The sequence below is a fragment of the Micropterus salmoides genome, unplaced genomic scaffold (assembly GCF_014851395.1).
Source record: "Micropterus salmoides isolate LMB-PRFRI ecotype aquatic unplaced genomic scaffold, ASM1485139v1 Ms_hic_scaffold_6, whole genome shotgun sequence".
Lineage (NCBI taxonomy): Eukaryota > Metazoa > Chordata > Actinopteri > Centrarchiformes > Centrarchidae > Micropterus > Micropterus salmoides.
In genome coordinates this window covers 23,719,847-23,734,010 of record NW_024044348.1, presented here as the reverse complement: position 1 = coordinate 23,734,010, position 14,164 = coordinate 23,719,847, and the positions used below count along the sequence as shown (strand labels likewise).

The following is a 14,164-nucleotide window of genomic DNA, read 5'->3' as shown; positions in this document are numbered from 1 at the left end:
TACAATTTGTATTCTTTTGTACTCGTTACAGTAGCAGTGTGTCTAATATTAACATGTTTCACAGTACACACACGAAAGCAAGAGCATAACTTTGTCTAACATCATGCACGCTTAGTGGTTTTAGAACATAACTGGCTTACATCACCTGAGTCCTCAGAGACCAGAAATAAGGTCATATGAAACATAAAGCGACCCTCCCATCCACATCTCTGAAACACATTTGCCCTAGCTTCAGGGTCACCATAACTATCACCAAAGCCATATTTAACTCACTTGTAATGCCTCAGTACCATCAATTAATCAGCCAGTCAGACCGATAACACAAATAATGCCGTAATCCTTGACCTCTTACCTCTGACCCCTAAAATCAATGACAGTTAAATTCCTGGTCGAATCGTGTTGTTGTGCAGTATAAAAGCCACAAATTATAAATTTGTCATAGAAAATGTGACATACAAAGACACTGTGCTTCGAAAGAAAATATGCATTAAACTGCCTTCAGCCAAGTGGTCGCTGCAGGCAGGTCATATTCTAGTCCCATCAGTCCTATACCCCAGTGGCTGTCCTCTGCCTCTGCCAATACTGTAACAGCACAAATGCTTGCCAAATGACACCTGAGCTACTCAGTCTGTAACAGTAAGCCTCTAAAACTCTCAACCATAACTGTACAAACCTTTTAAATTCTGCCACCTGATCATAAACAGTTGCTATTTGGTCACAAACACTTGCTGTGTGTTAATGTAATGTTAATACAATGGAATAATAATGGCTCATTCGTATTGTGAATTTCTTGATTAAAAATGAAAAGATCAAATAAAGTCAACACACTATGAGTCCCAGAACTACACACCAGCAATTTGTCCACTGAAGCAAGAATCCTAAGTATCCCTACCAAATTTGACTGTTCAGTGTGAGTCCATTTTAACCAATTAAGAGTCTTACTATGATAAACACACGGAGACCTGCTGTCTATGTGTCCTTCCTCAAACAAGGACAGTTTCAACAACAGTGGTTAACTCATTTATTCTAATTAAATTGCTTCACAGCCTTCATAATTCATGTATGCCTTTAAGTATTTTAGTATCAGCTCTGTTTAGGGGTCATGCAACAGCTCTTGGTCGTGCCTTAATCTGCTCTCTATTCCTTCATCCAACTGATCCCACCTGCTACACTTGGGTTTGAAACAAAAGTAGATGACAAAGCCTAGGATAGCATCGGAAAGAGAATAAAATTGTAATTTTTCTTACCCCTTGAGAGTTCTTTTGCAGAGACTTCGGTTGTCAGCCTGAATCCACAGGGAGTCAGCCTAAACCAAGTACCAGGCCAACAAAACCACCACCCGTCTCCAACCGACCCCCATCGGCGTCTCCCTGAGGCCTTATAAGGAGAGAGAGCTGCCTATATATAACCAGTATCCTTCAAGACTCAGGGCCACTAGAACCAGTCCACTATTTGATTAACAGAGTTTTCCCATTACAGTTTTTAGTGGAAGCCATGTTAGCCCAATTGCTGGATTCTGACTCAACAAGTGATGCTAAACAACTGGTTATTCAAATATACCAGCTGATCTAGACAATGCAGAGAATCTGCATGGCGATGTGGCACCCACACATTTACAAATAGAATTTTTAGCGTCACGAAACAGGCAGTAATATGAGGTTTCTCAAGAACCATGTCGCAACAAGGCATCATTGTTGAATAATAAAATATATTTTAGATAGCGTTTCAGAGTTTATAGAGCATGCAGCTTCAAACTCTGAACATCAAATTTAAATTTGATGTTGCAATGGCAACATACTATATCTACAGTACACGGCTGTTTCACATCCACATTTAAAATGTTCTAGCTGCACTTTAGACAGCAATGAAGTTCCCCTCTAAGATCTTTCTCCATATGCACGCAGAAACGTCTTGAGAAACAGTGTCGCATGCTGAACTTTGGCCAGGGCCTATTTATAAAACTAGCTACAGTTACAGCTAGACTATTCCTGACACAGTGGAGGAGCTGTTAAACACATTTCACATCTGAGGTGAAATCATGTGACGGGACAACATGGAGTTACATTAGAAAAAAAGGAAGGTAGGGGCTTGGGGAGGAGTGTGTGATGTGTGTGTGTTTGTGTGACGTAGACAGAAGAGTGTGAAAGAAGCAACCAAGAAGACAAAAGACAAGATGATTTTCTTTAAAGCTGTAATGGTCAGAAACATGTGGCTCTCTCTGTAAGAGCACCATCTTACAGCAAGCCTTTAAAGTCTGGGAATGCGTGAATGGGGAGCAACACTACCAAAGAGAGCTGAGGGGTATTTTGGAAACAAAGAAAGATACATTTTTGTAGTAGAGTAATATTCAGGTAAAGGAGTTTTTAAAAAAAAATTTTTTTACATTCAAATTAAGCAGCAGAATAGAAACAGATAGATATAAAGAAGGCAAATCCCACAGAGGCTGTGAGAAAAAAATAAAACTCAGGTCTTGGTTTTCAGACACACAAGATCCCATTCCCATCACCTACCCAATAATATATGACATTTTTAAATGAGCTAGATTCAATTCCAAATAATATAATTTATGCATTAAAAACATTTTTATAAATTCTTAAAAAACAAAGTATATTAAAAACATGAGGTTAACATGAGGTAACTATACTGACACATGAGGTATGACTTGTTCAACTTGTTCATTAATGGTTTATTTAGCCTTAATAAATCATGAATTTCTTTCATGAACAGAGATCCATTGTATTTCTGTGCCCTATTGTAATGTTTGTATTTTCTTTTTGTCCAGAACTGATGTCTGTGGTTGAAATGAGCCCTCTGTTGGTCATGTGGTAGTACACTCTGTAATCAAAGCACCGTGATTATTTTGGTACATTATGTTGCTGGCTGACAGTGAGACGTTGGTAAGCCAGGGTTTTAGGGTAATGAAGGTGGTAAATTTTCAGCAATTCAGCAATTCAATTTTAAGTTGGCGGAGGCATTGAAAAAAAATTTATTTGAAAATTAGCACTGTCTCCTCACAGCAAGAAGGTCGTGGGTTCAAACCCCGGTTGCCCCGGCCTTTCTGTGTGGAGTTTGCATGTTGTCTGCGTGGGTTCTCTCCGGGTGCTCCGGCTTCCTCCCACCAAGGACATGCAGGCTAGGTTGATTGGTTACCCTAAATTGTCCTTAGGTGTGAGTGTGAGTGGTTGTTCGTCTATGTGTGGCCCTGCGATGGACTGGCAACCTGTCCAGGGTGTACCCCACCCTGCGCCCGATGTCAGCTGTGATTGGCTCCAGCCCCCCGCGACCCTGTACGCAGGATAAGCGGTTGACGATGGATGGATGGAATATGTGTACGTATATATGATCGATCTCTGCTTCTTTTTCATTTTCACTATTCCAAGCAACACCTTTTGACACTGCAGACATGGCAAGATAAATTATTCTCTCATTTTAGTGTCCTGACATGCTTCATTTTACACACTGGCTTCTAATGAGTCATTATTTAAAAGGAACCCCTGGGCACTTCATGCATCTAATAAGTCAGGCCTGTCCGGTTAACTTTAAATTATGACTCGTTAGTGCAGAGCACTTCACAAAGTGAGATGTCTGTCTGAATATTTGTCTTCAAATGAAAAAACACAATGTAGGCATTTACTTGACTGTTTCTCAATCTTGACTATTTAGAATACACCAGTCTCTGCAAAAACCAAAACTGTAAACTGTACTCAAGTACATACAAGCATTATTTTAATCTTGGGTTTATACTGATCAAGATCTGTGGAATTTTAACAGAAAATCACATCAGCTGTCCCTATTAAGTGCAGTGTGTTCATTGTGGATTTTGTAAACCTGTTTAGGTCACATGCTTTCTGTTGAGCCTGGAGGCATAGAGGATGGCAGCTTGCCAACTGCAGCAGCTGTAAAGACATGAATGCAAAGTAACAATGGAGATATGCAGTAAATCCCAGTGTGTTGTAAGCATAGTCAGACCGTCTGTGCCCTTTCTATCAGGACTAAAACATCCTTTTTGTTATGTTGATTAACACCGTATAATATAACTGACTACATATGTAATTAATATGTGATCAGCTTCCAAATATCACAAATGCTGTTTTAATCAGCCATATTCTCTACAAACTCATTAAAATGTGGTTTGTTATGAAATCTGCATTAATTACAAAAAAAAACATTGCTACCTATAAATGTATGTGTGGTGTTGTTTAATTATTTGTCTTCAGTTAAGCTAAATATGTCTTTTTCTCCAGATGTCATGACGCTGTAATAATTTCTTAATAATAATAATAATCCCTGTAACATGAAACAAAATGTGTCCTAAAAGTATCATAATCATAACAGTATTACTAAGATTGTAGTGTACACTGTAATGCAAGCTGTTTTGAAATGAACGCTTGTACTCTGATACATTAGCGAACCTGGTTTCAACCCGTCACTACAAGGCTTCAGGACAAGCAGCCGCCGGTCGAGTCCGGACAACAAATCAAGCCACCCATCCTACCACATGATGACGCATGACGTTTACAGCGCTTACGATTGGCTGAGCAGACCGAGACAGGTAGTGAAGAGCCAATGGCCGGGGTCCATGGACAAAAACAACAGACTTCATAGTACTGTACCCCTGTGCAACACACTGGGTGACCACCACAAATCCTTGTTGCAGTATATCCGGAAGGTGAGACCAACTCAGACTTTAACTTACGGTTGTTCTGTTAAAACTGAATATAAGTTTTACCATGTGTTAGTTTTCTCTGACTAAAGATTCGGTAGCTTTGCTGGTTAATTTCTAACATCCGACTACAGACATTATTTAGAATTTTTAGCCCGGCCTAGCTAACGTTTTCACAAATGTAGTTAACGTTAACGTTACGTACTGTAATTTAGTTTTAGGTTAGTTTAATAAGATGATTTATTGTGCCCGATCACAGACTTCAAAGTTGCCCCTGTCGCCATCTGTGTTTATGATCTCGATCGACCAGGACAGGTTAACGTTAGATAAAAAAAAAAAAAACAAAAAAAAAAAACAAACTTCTTTCAGAACTGGTCCATAAACATGCAAGTTGTCTTTCATTCCGACTGTGTTCACGTGCTATTGTTAAACACTATTACTTCTATGGTTGCTTCTCTAGGAACTGCACTGCAGTGTTGGAGAGCTGTCTTAGGAAGTAAGTAGATGAATAGGTCTTTGGCGTTATTGCTGACTTTGTTGGCGTGTAACGTTAAGTAGCAGGCAGGAGAGCACGTTTGCGAGAACTTGCTTGGTGTTGTCAGTTTCTTATATAACCACAGAAATTGCCGCCTCCATAATTGATGAGATTTAAGGACCTGTTGCTAAACTGGCAAAGGTAGTTAGTGTGCAGGCATTATGTTTCAAACGGGATATGGGTTTTTTGCTGATTGCCTAATTGGGTTGTTCTATGAAGTCCTCATTACCATTTACGCCCCGTTGTAAGCAACTTTCTGTTTTCTACGTTTACCCAAGTATCAGTCACTGCCCATGTGCCTGTTCTATTCCTGTTTAATATCTACAGTTGTTGTAGTAGGACATGGTTTCATCAAAATCTATTTTTATAGAAATGTACTTTGATAATAATGCATGAATTCTCCGAAGACACAAATGTTTTACCAATTGTACACTTGACGTTTTATTGTTGTGAGATTTTGCAGTAATTGTGTTTTATTCTGATGTTCAAAATTGAGCTCTGGATGAAAGCAGCTGTTAAATGACTGATCTGTTATCGTCTTTTAGGTCAAACATGAGGCTGTGCTCTCCTCTTCTGCTCTGCCTGGCAACAGCAGCCCTGTCCACTGCCTTCCTGATTTCACCTCCGTAAGTACAGAACAATAACACTTCTCCATCTGTTTGTCTATTAAATTAACATATAGCTTTAAATAGACCACGTTGTGTCATTGTTATACTGTACAAATAAGAAATGAACTTGATTTCACTAAGAAATAAATGCATTTGTATTTCAGACACATGTGGACCAAACTGATCCTGACGCACCACTGGCCAAGCACCTTCTGTAGTGTGAGTTTCTTCCTATCATTATTTATTTAATAATTTATTTTATTTTTTAAAGAAACAATAGGGCCTTTTCACAGCATAAACTCAATTAAACATATTGCCCTAGGAAAATCATGAGGTGTAATTTAGAGATGCAGCGATCGATCGGCTGGGGACAGGAATTGGCCAGTTTTCAGCTTAATCTGCCATGACCGGTGACAGAGGCTGAACTTAAATATCCGTTTTTCTGCCGGTCACATTGACCATTTTACACACGTGCTGCGTAGGAACGGTGCAGCACAGACGGCTATTGTTACAGCCACAAACACACACACACTAAAAACGCTTGCATTTATACCTGCAGAGAAAAGATGCGGACACTGGATGGTGGATATTTTGGTGCTGATGTCATTCAGTACCACGGTGGTCTTTATCAGTAATTAACAAGCCTCCTCCACACGCAGCTCACCTGCTGCTGTGAAAATGGAATCACGGGTGAAAAAGTTCTAAAGGCAAGTTGTCCTTAAAACTGCTGACAAATAAAGTAAACAGAGCAGACAGATACAGAGAGAGAGCGAGAGAGACTGGTGTATGTGTGTGTGTGTCTGAAGGGAAAAGCAAAATGAGCAGATTACTGTAGTTTGTGAGTAAACGATAAAATAATGTGACCTAATTAGAAATAACATAGGCCACTCGAAATAGTATTCTTTCAATATATTTACATAAATATACAAATACCCCCCCTGCGATGGACTGGTGATCTATCCAGGGTGTACCCGCCTTTCGCCCGATGTCAGCTTGGCTCCAGCCCCCCGCGACCCTGTACACAGGATAAGCGGTTGACGATGGATGGATGGATGACAAATACCCCCATTTCCACCACAGTAACACTGTCATACTCTCTTAGCTGTTATACTGCAGTGTATTTTCAGTTAGATATTATTTGTACAGAAAATTCTGCCCAGCAGCCTGACCCCAAGCACTTTCTATTCTGAGTGAGAGAAGGTCCTGTAAACTGCTGCAGTGCTGGAGAAATGTACAAGTTATTTAATTGTCAGTGTTTTAGAATGAACATACAGCTGAATGGACCCCAGTCAGAAAAGCAAAAGCAAAATGAGGATCCTAATAATGAAAGAATTTTCCAATAAAGAAATGTTACAAAAATGTTTACGTACGCTGTCAATTATAGTTCTTAGAAAGATTGGAATCGGCAGATCAGACCTTTAAAATCGTCCAGGAAAAATGTAATCGGTGCATCTCTAGTGTAATTAATAAAATTAACAATTGCCTTTTAGCTGCTTGAATAGCACAGAGCCATTGTTAATGTTGTCAGTAGCACTGGTGCTTTTCCTACCATGACAAGTCGAAATATCCAGATTTGACTACACATTATTCTGTTATTCTTTAATTTGTAGGATGGAAAGAAGGAAACTTTCCTAACTCTAAATTATTAATCCCTTTTACTCCAATCATATGTTTCTCAAGTTCAGGATTGTTTCATTTTAACTGAATCAATATTATACTTAATGTCTATGAGGTCTTCAGTTTATCGTGACAAGCATCCTCACTGTCAGCAGCCTGTGGTTGATTAGTGTGTTTCAGTTGTCACAGTCATGTGAAAAACCTCAGCGTTCATTAAACTTCAGTGTCCGACATTATCCTTATCTGTGGGCTAGAAAAGTATCATGCCTATGTCTGGGCAGATATATTCCTGCACCAGAATAGATAATAACAACCCTGCACCACAGCAGGTTAGCCATGGATTCAAATGGGTTTACATTTCAAAAAGGAATACAATCACTTTTATTGTTTACAGACTACTCTGTATAGGTTTTAGATTTAAGGGGTAGCTTAGCATATGTTGCAACAAATTGAGTGTAGTGTAGATAGATAATGTTTGTCTAACAATAATGATAAATTGTTTAATAACAGGGTATCACTTCTCTTGTATTGTCTGGGAGTGTTACCTATATATATATATATATATATATATATATATATATATATATATATATATTGGCTCAGTGAGTCAACATTTAATCCTTACAGATCATGTGAGGTCTATGTCTGAGCCACGAGACTGGCGATATGTCAACAATCTAGTTGGATTAGACAGCGTTCTGTTCACCTCGGGAGGATGCGGTTTTAACTATTCCATTAGTCACAACACAAGGCTCACATCCCTTATTTTGTGCTTCTTGAAACCACTTATCTTGCTTTTTGTACTTTCCTGGTTCAAACCTTCAAGAGTCATGTGGTTATGTATGATATGCCTGGATATGCGTCAGAAGCAAAGGTTTGATTTGGCAACGCTGTGGTCTTGCTATGACAAGTTTCTGTTTGGGATGGAATATTTTTGCCGTTTATTTGCTCTAGGGCTCATTTTGCTTAATGATATCTTAGGTGGTTGGCAACATAAAGACAATATGCCCGACATACTGGATCTTGAAAGCGATTATTTTAATCAGTTGCTTAAAACTACAATCACTAAACCATTGCTGGTGGTGCTGCCACTAGCTATGGTCCTTAAATTCTCCTACCTTAATACAGATTTTTTTTGTATTTCAGCTCAACAAGACACTGCAGCTTAGTATTAGTACAATTGTTAGTTTTATGTGTCCAGATGGAATAACAGTATTTCTTATTTTCTAAATTACAGATGGAACATCCAGCATGTCATCCCAACATTAGCTACTGGACACTGCATGGACTCTGGTATGTGCGTGCGTATGTTTGTGTGTGCAATCTTTACTTTGTTGCTGGTGTTACTTAATGACTACCTGTTAGGTATTACCACTTTGTTTACAACATATTAAATATTATAAAAGTAAAATCTACAGGGATGTTTTACATGTGTGCCACTAACTCCCCCCACCCCCCCCATCTTTTTCTGCATTACTTAGGGAAAGAGACACAACACTTGGCAAAACTTGCAGTGTTTTTACTACATCTTTTTTCTCTCTGCATAAGTAACACAGGGCAAATGAGATTGTAATATTGTGAGTCTTTCTGTTTTCCAGGCCAGATAAAGGGATCGACTGCAATTCATCGTGGCATTTCAATTCTTCTCAAATCGAGGTACGACGCTGTTTAACCCGAGTGGGTCTTTATAAGTGGGTGTTAAATCCATAAAAATGACAATTATGGAAATGGCGTGCCATAACTAATCTACATAATTGGTTTTGATGGCATATTTGTGCTCTGCCGCCTCTTAGTGCGCTCACTGTAAAAACATTAACATGGGCAGGTGAGACGGTACACAACATGTAGTTACAATTAATACAATATTTTAAATGTATCTTCCTTGTATTGAGGTCAATTTTATTTTGTTGTACAATGTTGGAAATTACTGTTATTCTCATCATTTTGAGATTTTGAGTTGGTATACTCATGGATAAAACAAATAATTTTTTTTTGGGGGGGGGGGTATATTTTCAGGACCTGCTTCTAGACATGAAGAAGAGTTGGCCTGACTTGCGTAACCCCCTGTCTGCTGCATTCTGGTATTTACTCAATCCTTAGATTTATTTTCCTGTTACATTGGTCTATGACACTTTTTCTTTAGTTCTTGTTTTATATACTTTTATACACATCAGTATTATCTTATAGGACTGCTGCTACATTGTTTGTCTAGCTGTCTGTTTTTTTCAATGTATCCAAACTGAAGTAGAGTCGGATATGCAAATAATGTGTACAACCAGTGTCTTTCCTCTGTTTGACAAATGACATAGTGATAATAACTACTGTATTGCTGTATAATAGTGCTGATTGTAGTTGTGGCTGCTGATGTACTTTGCTTCACTATACTATGCCTTGTACACTTTGAAATTTGTAGGATCTTAATGACATAGTCACAAACTTAACTTATCCTCTGACTTGTCTGTTTTCAAAAGGAAATATGAGTGGAACAAACATGGTACATGTGCAGCCAAAGCAGCTTCTCTGAATAGTCAACATAAATACTTCAGCAAGGCACTGGAACTATACCATAAACTGGATTTGGACAGGTACAGCACATGTACACTTTCGCACCCTCACACTGACCTCTGTTATGTACTCATTTTAAGTCACTCAGGAGAAAAGCATCAACACCTGGAAAATCCGTGTATGGTTCGTTCTTTGATTATTTGTTTCAAAACGCAATCAGAAAAAACAAAATACCAAGTCGTTTTTTGTTTTTTCTGTTTTAAAACCAAAACGGAAAAATATTGGTTTTGATATTTAACGTATCTGATTTGTGTAGCTTTGTGTGTTACCCTTGATAAACCTGTAGCAGATACACTTGAGTGAAGGCGGTGCCTGATTAAATGTGATTAAGATGAGCTTGAACATCAACAAGTGGGTTTTTAGTTAGAAAAACAGGACAATATTATAGAGGCTAGCTGCTGTACCGTGAAGAATCCATGTATGGTTCGTTCATTGATTAATTCATTTCAAAACTGAATTGGGAAAAAAAAAAAAAGTTTTTTGTTTTTTCTGTCTTTAAATGGAAAAACAGATTTTTCTGTTTTAAAACAACAACGGAAAAATAAAGCAGCTGCGTTTTGTTCTATCTATGACTGGTGTTGTATCCCTACTGGTTTTCAAACTAAATGGCTGCTGTACCTGTGTGCCTGTTGTTTGCAACAACTGTGGTCTGCGTCAGGCTTCATCCAACCAGAGGGAATGATCACCGACCCTCTGCAGCACGCCAGGTCACTCCCAAGACTTCCTCTCCCTCGCCCTGTACGATCCAACGCCCCGCTCCCCCTCCGTTAGCCCTATTATGGGTTGTGTTGCCCGTGGAACTGACGCACTGCGGACTGTCAGTGGTCGTTCCCTCTGGCTGGATGAAGTCCGATGCTCCTGATTTTACGCATAGCCTAATCCATGTGCCTACTGCAGCTGGAGTCTCTCCGCAGCGCCGCGCAACTTTCTAAATTCTTCCGTCTCACTAAGAAAATAAAGGTCAGGTCGAAACAGTGTGGAGAGGCTTTTAATATGTGTATGGTTCGTTAATATTCAGCCGATTTAACTATAAATAATAGTTCATGTTTACTGTGTACCATTGGATGTATTGACAACTATCACTGAATTAATTTGATACTGAAGAAATCTTAAAAACCAAAACCCACTTATGTTAATATTCAGGCTCATCTTAATCACATTTAATCAGGCACCGCCTTCACTCAAGTGTATCTGCTGCAGGTTTATCAAGGGTAACACACAAAGCTACACAAATCAGATACGTCAAATATCAAAACCAATATTTTTCTGTTTTGGTTTTAAAACAGAAAAAAAACCCCGATGTCTGTTTTTTTGTTTTCTGTTTATCTTTTTTTCCGTTTTGGTTTTAAAACTAAATAATCAAAGAACAGATACACGGATACAGAAGCCTCAAACAAAAATCTGTGTTTCTTTTGTTGTAGCATCCTAAAGAAGTTTGACATCACCCCTTCAGAAAAATACTACACAGTAGGTCCACTCATATTTTAATGTCAAATTATGGTATATTAAAATCTGAAATGTTAGTGTTATATAAGGAATAATCTGTGCCATGAAAGTGACTCTCACTTTTGCTCTTCTTTCTGCTCATAATGTGTCTATGTGTAGTTTTCACAAATTGAAGGAGTCATAGAGAACTTCTACGGCGTCACACCTAAGATCCAGTGTGCCCATTCATCAAAGGTATAAACTCCATAAATTCAAATAATAAGATTGTACTTTGCTGTTTGTGTTTTGCATGGTCTTCAGGAATGTGTAGTTGCATTTTTTGTGTCCGGTATTCAAACTATGTTGGCTGAAAACCTGTTACATTATTAAATTGTTTGTTCTTGTGTTGGACAGAATGCTGATGTCCAGATTTTGGGGCAGATTGAGATCTGTTTCAGTCCTGACTTCACCCTCCTGGACTGCGAGAAACAGTTTACCATGAAATCAATACCTAAGGGAGACGGGGACAACCCCATGGCTGTTGACAAGGCATCTGGGTTCAGTGTGTGTGACCATGATATGCCAGTTTACTACCCACCTCTTCCATAATACACATACATGTGCAAACTGAAATGCAACGCACACTACAACCCTACTTAAACACACACAAAGACAAATAACACTTTATTTACCAGTCAACTGTACTGTAATTTAGCATGCACACACTGAGTAACTATAATTAAATTTTTCTCAGGCTTTCAGTATAAACATCATAGCTTTAATGATAATGTACATCACAAATAGCCTCACACAATCAATGCACAAACATTTTTTTTGCTACGGCATGAAAATTCTGGCTTTGACAGGTACTTGAAAAAAAATTACTGGGCATTGTTGTTTTCATATCCTACAAAAGCCAGGACACACACTCCTCTATTACATAGTGCTTTAATAGAATTGTGTTCCTTCCTGACCCTTATCAGTAGATGAATCCGAGGGTCTACATCTTTTAGACAGTGGCCAGCTATCATGTGTAACCTTCTGATGTTTTCCAACAACATAAGCAATTGCTCAATGATATGCTGTAGGCCTGGTTAGGTCTGTCTATGTTGCTGAACAGTGACTGTTCACAGATCACACGTGTGAGCTTAAAACCAATAGTGTACATACATTATGCATAGACAAGAAAGTAAATCTAGTGTAGAGAGTAAATGTTTCAGTTTCTTCTGCATTGTTCATTTTCAAACTCAAGACCTACCCCAAGTTCCAGTAGCTTCAACCAAGTCCAGTTGCCCTTCATTTTAACCCTCGTTGGATACCCCAAGTTCATTATGCACCATTTTTGCGACACACGCTCTACGCCTGTACAGATAAAATGTTTGATTTCAAAGGATGTAGCAAATGTTTTGGTAAACATTATTTAATTCTCCAGTGATTTGTACAATGATTTTTTTCTATTGGTGCTGTCTGGCTTTTTTATGCATAGATAAATGAATTCAGCATGAGCAGAAAGGTAAATGATGGTGGACAAATGCTGTGGTGTGAAATGACTAGCATGAACTTCTGTACTGTCACTTTTTCAATGTCAATAAAACATAAAATATTAAGTCAATGTGCCCTCTAGTCATCTGTGAGTTAAAATGAAACATGCAATATTGATTAAAATGTATCTATTTGTATTTTTAATTTATGTAATTGAAAGTGAATTCCACCTATGAATAGACCCCGGGGAATGAAAATACATGGACCATCTGCCTGAAAACAGTGGTTTCAGGATGGTTTTAAGGGGTATAATCTTAACTCGTTTGTCTATGCATGTAGTATAATATAGTAATAGTACTATATTCCAGCTAGTCTCTTTCTATCTGTCCATATCTACTCCGTGTGCATGAATATTAATGTTGTGATCTCCTTACAGAGCCTTAATCCTACCGGGACAAAGACACCAGTCCATAATCCTGAATCTCCTCCCACAACACAGCACCACAGATTGACTAAACACATCTGATTACATTTTCAATAGTGCTAAAATGCCCTGAAATGTGCCAGCTATGTTCTGAATGTGGTTCAAATCCTGTCAAACACATGAAAACAGGACTATGAGCTCTTGTTCTTAGTGATGTTCCAAGTTTGGGGATCACAATTCAAGCATTTAAGGTGAATTACACCGGCTGATGAAACCTTATTTTAGAATAAAATGAAAGCCCAGGACACTTGACCCAGGTAGAGCAGCAGTCCTGATTTACCCCCTGCTTCCATCTAATCCCCCCACCCACCCACTTACCCAAGCACTCACCCCCTCCTAGTCTGTTTCCATCTCCCTCTGTCTCTCTGTGGTTATGTAACACTGCAGTTCTGCAAAGCTGCTGATGTGACATATCCAATACCTACACGCATACACTCATGCCCAGTTATCAACCAGATCACACTGTACTCTCTGTGATTGATGTCCCTGCTTCTGTCATTATTGATTGTAACAATGAATGCTGTCATCAAATTGAACTGAATTCTGATGTAATGTCACTGAATCTGAGCCACAGTATTTTCCACTACTGTGACGTTTGGCTTCATTTTTTTCATTCCGCCTGTATCGTTGTGTGTTATTGGATGTCAAGCAGGAGCCAAAGAGAAGGGGCAAAGGATGAGGGAGACAGAGAGAGGTAGCTGGGTTACACCATGTGACCTCACCAGCTGTTGCTATATGCTGGTGGGAGACAGAGAGGGAGGTGAGGGGTAGGAACAGGGGAGAAT

At 38.8% G+C, this 14,164-nt stretch overlaps 2 protein-coding genes across 4 annotated transcripts in view; one reads left to right on the top strand and one right to left on the bottom strand.

Annotated features, from left to right (window-relative positions):
• myom2b (myomesin 2b) overlaps positions 1-1,373 on the bottom strand; it is a 32,102-nt gene extending 30,729 nt beyond the window's left edge. For both annotated transcript variants that reach the window (XM_038702004.1, XM_038702005.1), the window contains exon 1: positions 1,248-1,373. The gene's annotated coding sequence lies outside the window, so the exon portion shown is untranslated. The remainder of the gene's footprint in view (positions 1-1,247) is intronic.
• A 3,147-nt stretch (positions 1,374-4,520) lies between these two features.
• On the top strand, positions 4,521-13,025 carry rnaset2 (ribonuclease T2). Of its 2 annotated transcripts, XM_038701674.1 has the most exons (11): positions 4,575-4,669; positions 5,124-5,159; positions 5,744-5,824; positions 5,971-6,025; positions 8,661-8,716; positions 9,022-9,079; positions 9,440-9,504; positions 9,895-10,008; positions 11,410-11,455; positions 11,594-11,668; positions 11,828-13,025. In XM_038701674.1, exons 3-11 carry the CDS (start codon positions 5,751-5,753, stop codon positions 12,020-12,022), a joined length of 738 nt encoding a protein of 245 aa, XP_038557602.1. In that variant the 5' UTR covers positions 4,575-4,669; positions 5,124-5,159; positions 5,744-5,750; the 3' UTR covers positions 12,023-13,025. The 2 variants fall into 2 exon arrangements, with proteins under 2 accessions (XP_038557601.1, XP_038557602.1); XM_038701673.1 differs by lacking the exon at positions 5,124-5,159 and having other exon boundaries at positions 4,521-4,669.
• Positions 13,026-14,164: the final 1,139 nt, after the last annotated feature.

Excerpts from the sequence above, each read along its gene's own strand:
- rnaset2 (XM_038701673.1), top strand. The coding sequence starts at position 5,751 with ATGAGGCTGTGCTCTCCTCTTCTGCTCTGCCTGGCAACAGCAGCCCTG. Across the intron at positions 6,026-8,660 it reads GGCCAAGCACCTTCTGTAGT|ATGGAACATCCAGCATGTCA; the intron begins GTGAGTTTCTTC and ends TCTAAATTACAG. Across the intron at positions 9,080-9,439 it reads TCAATTCTTCTCAAATCGAG|GACCTGCTTCTAGACATGAA; the intron begins GTACGACGCTGT and ends GTATATTTTCAG.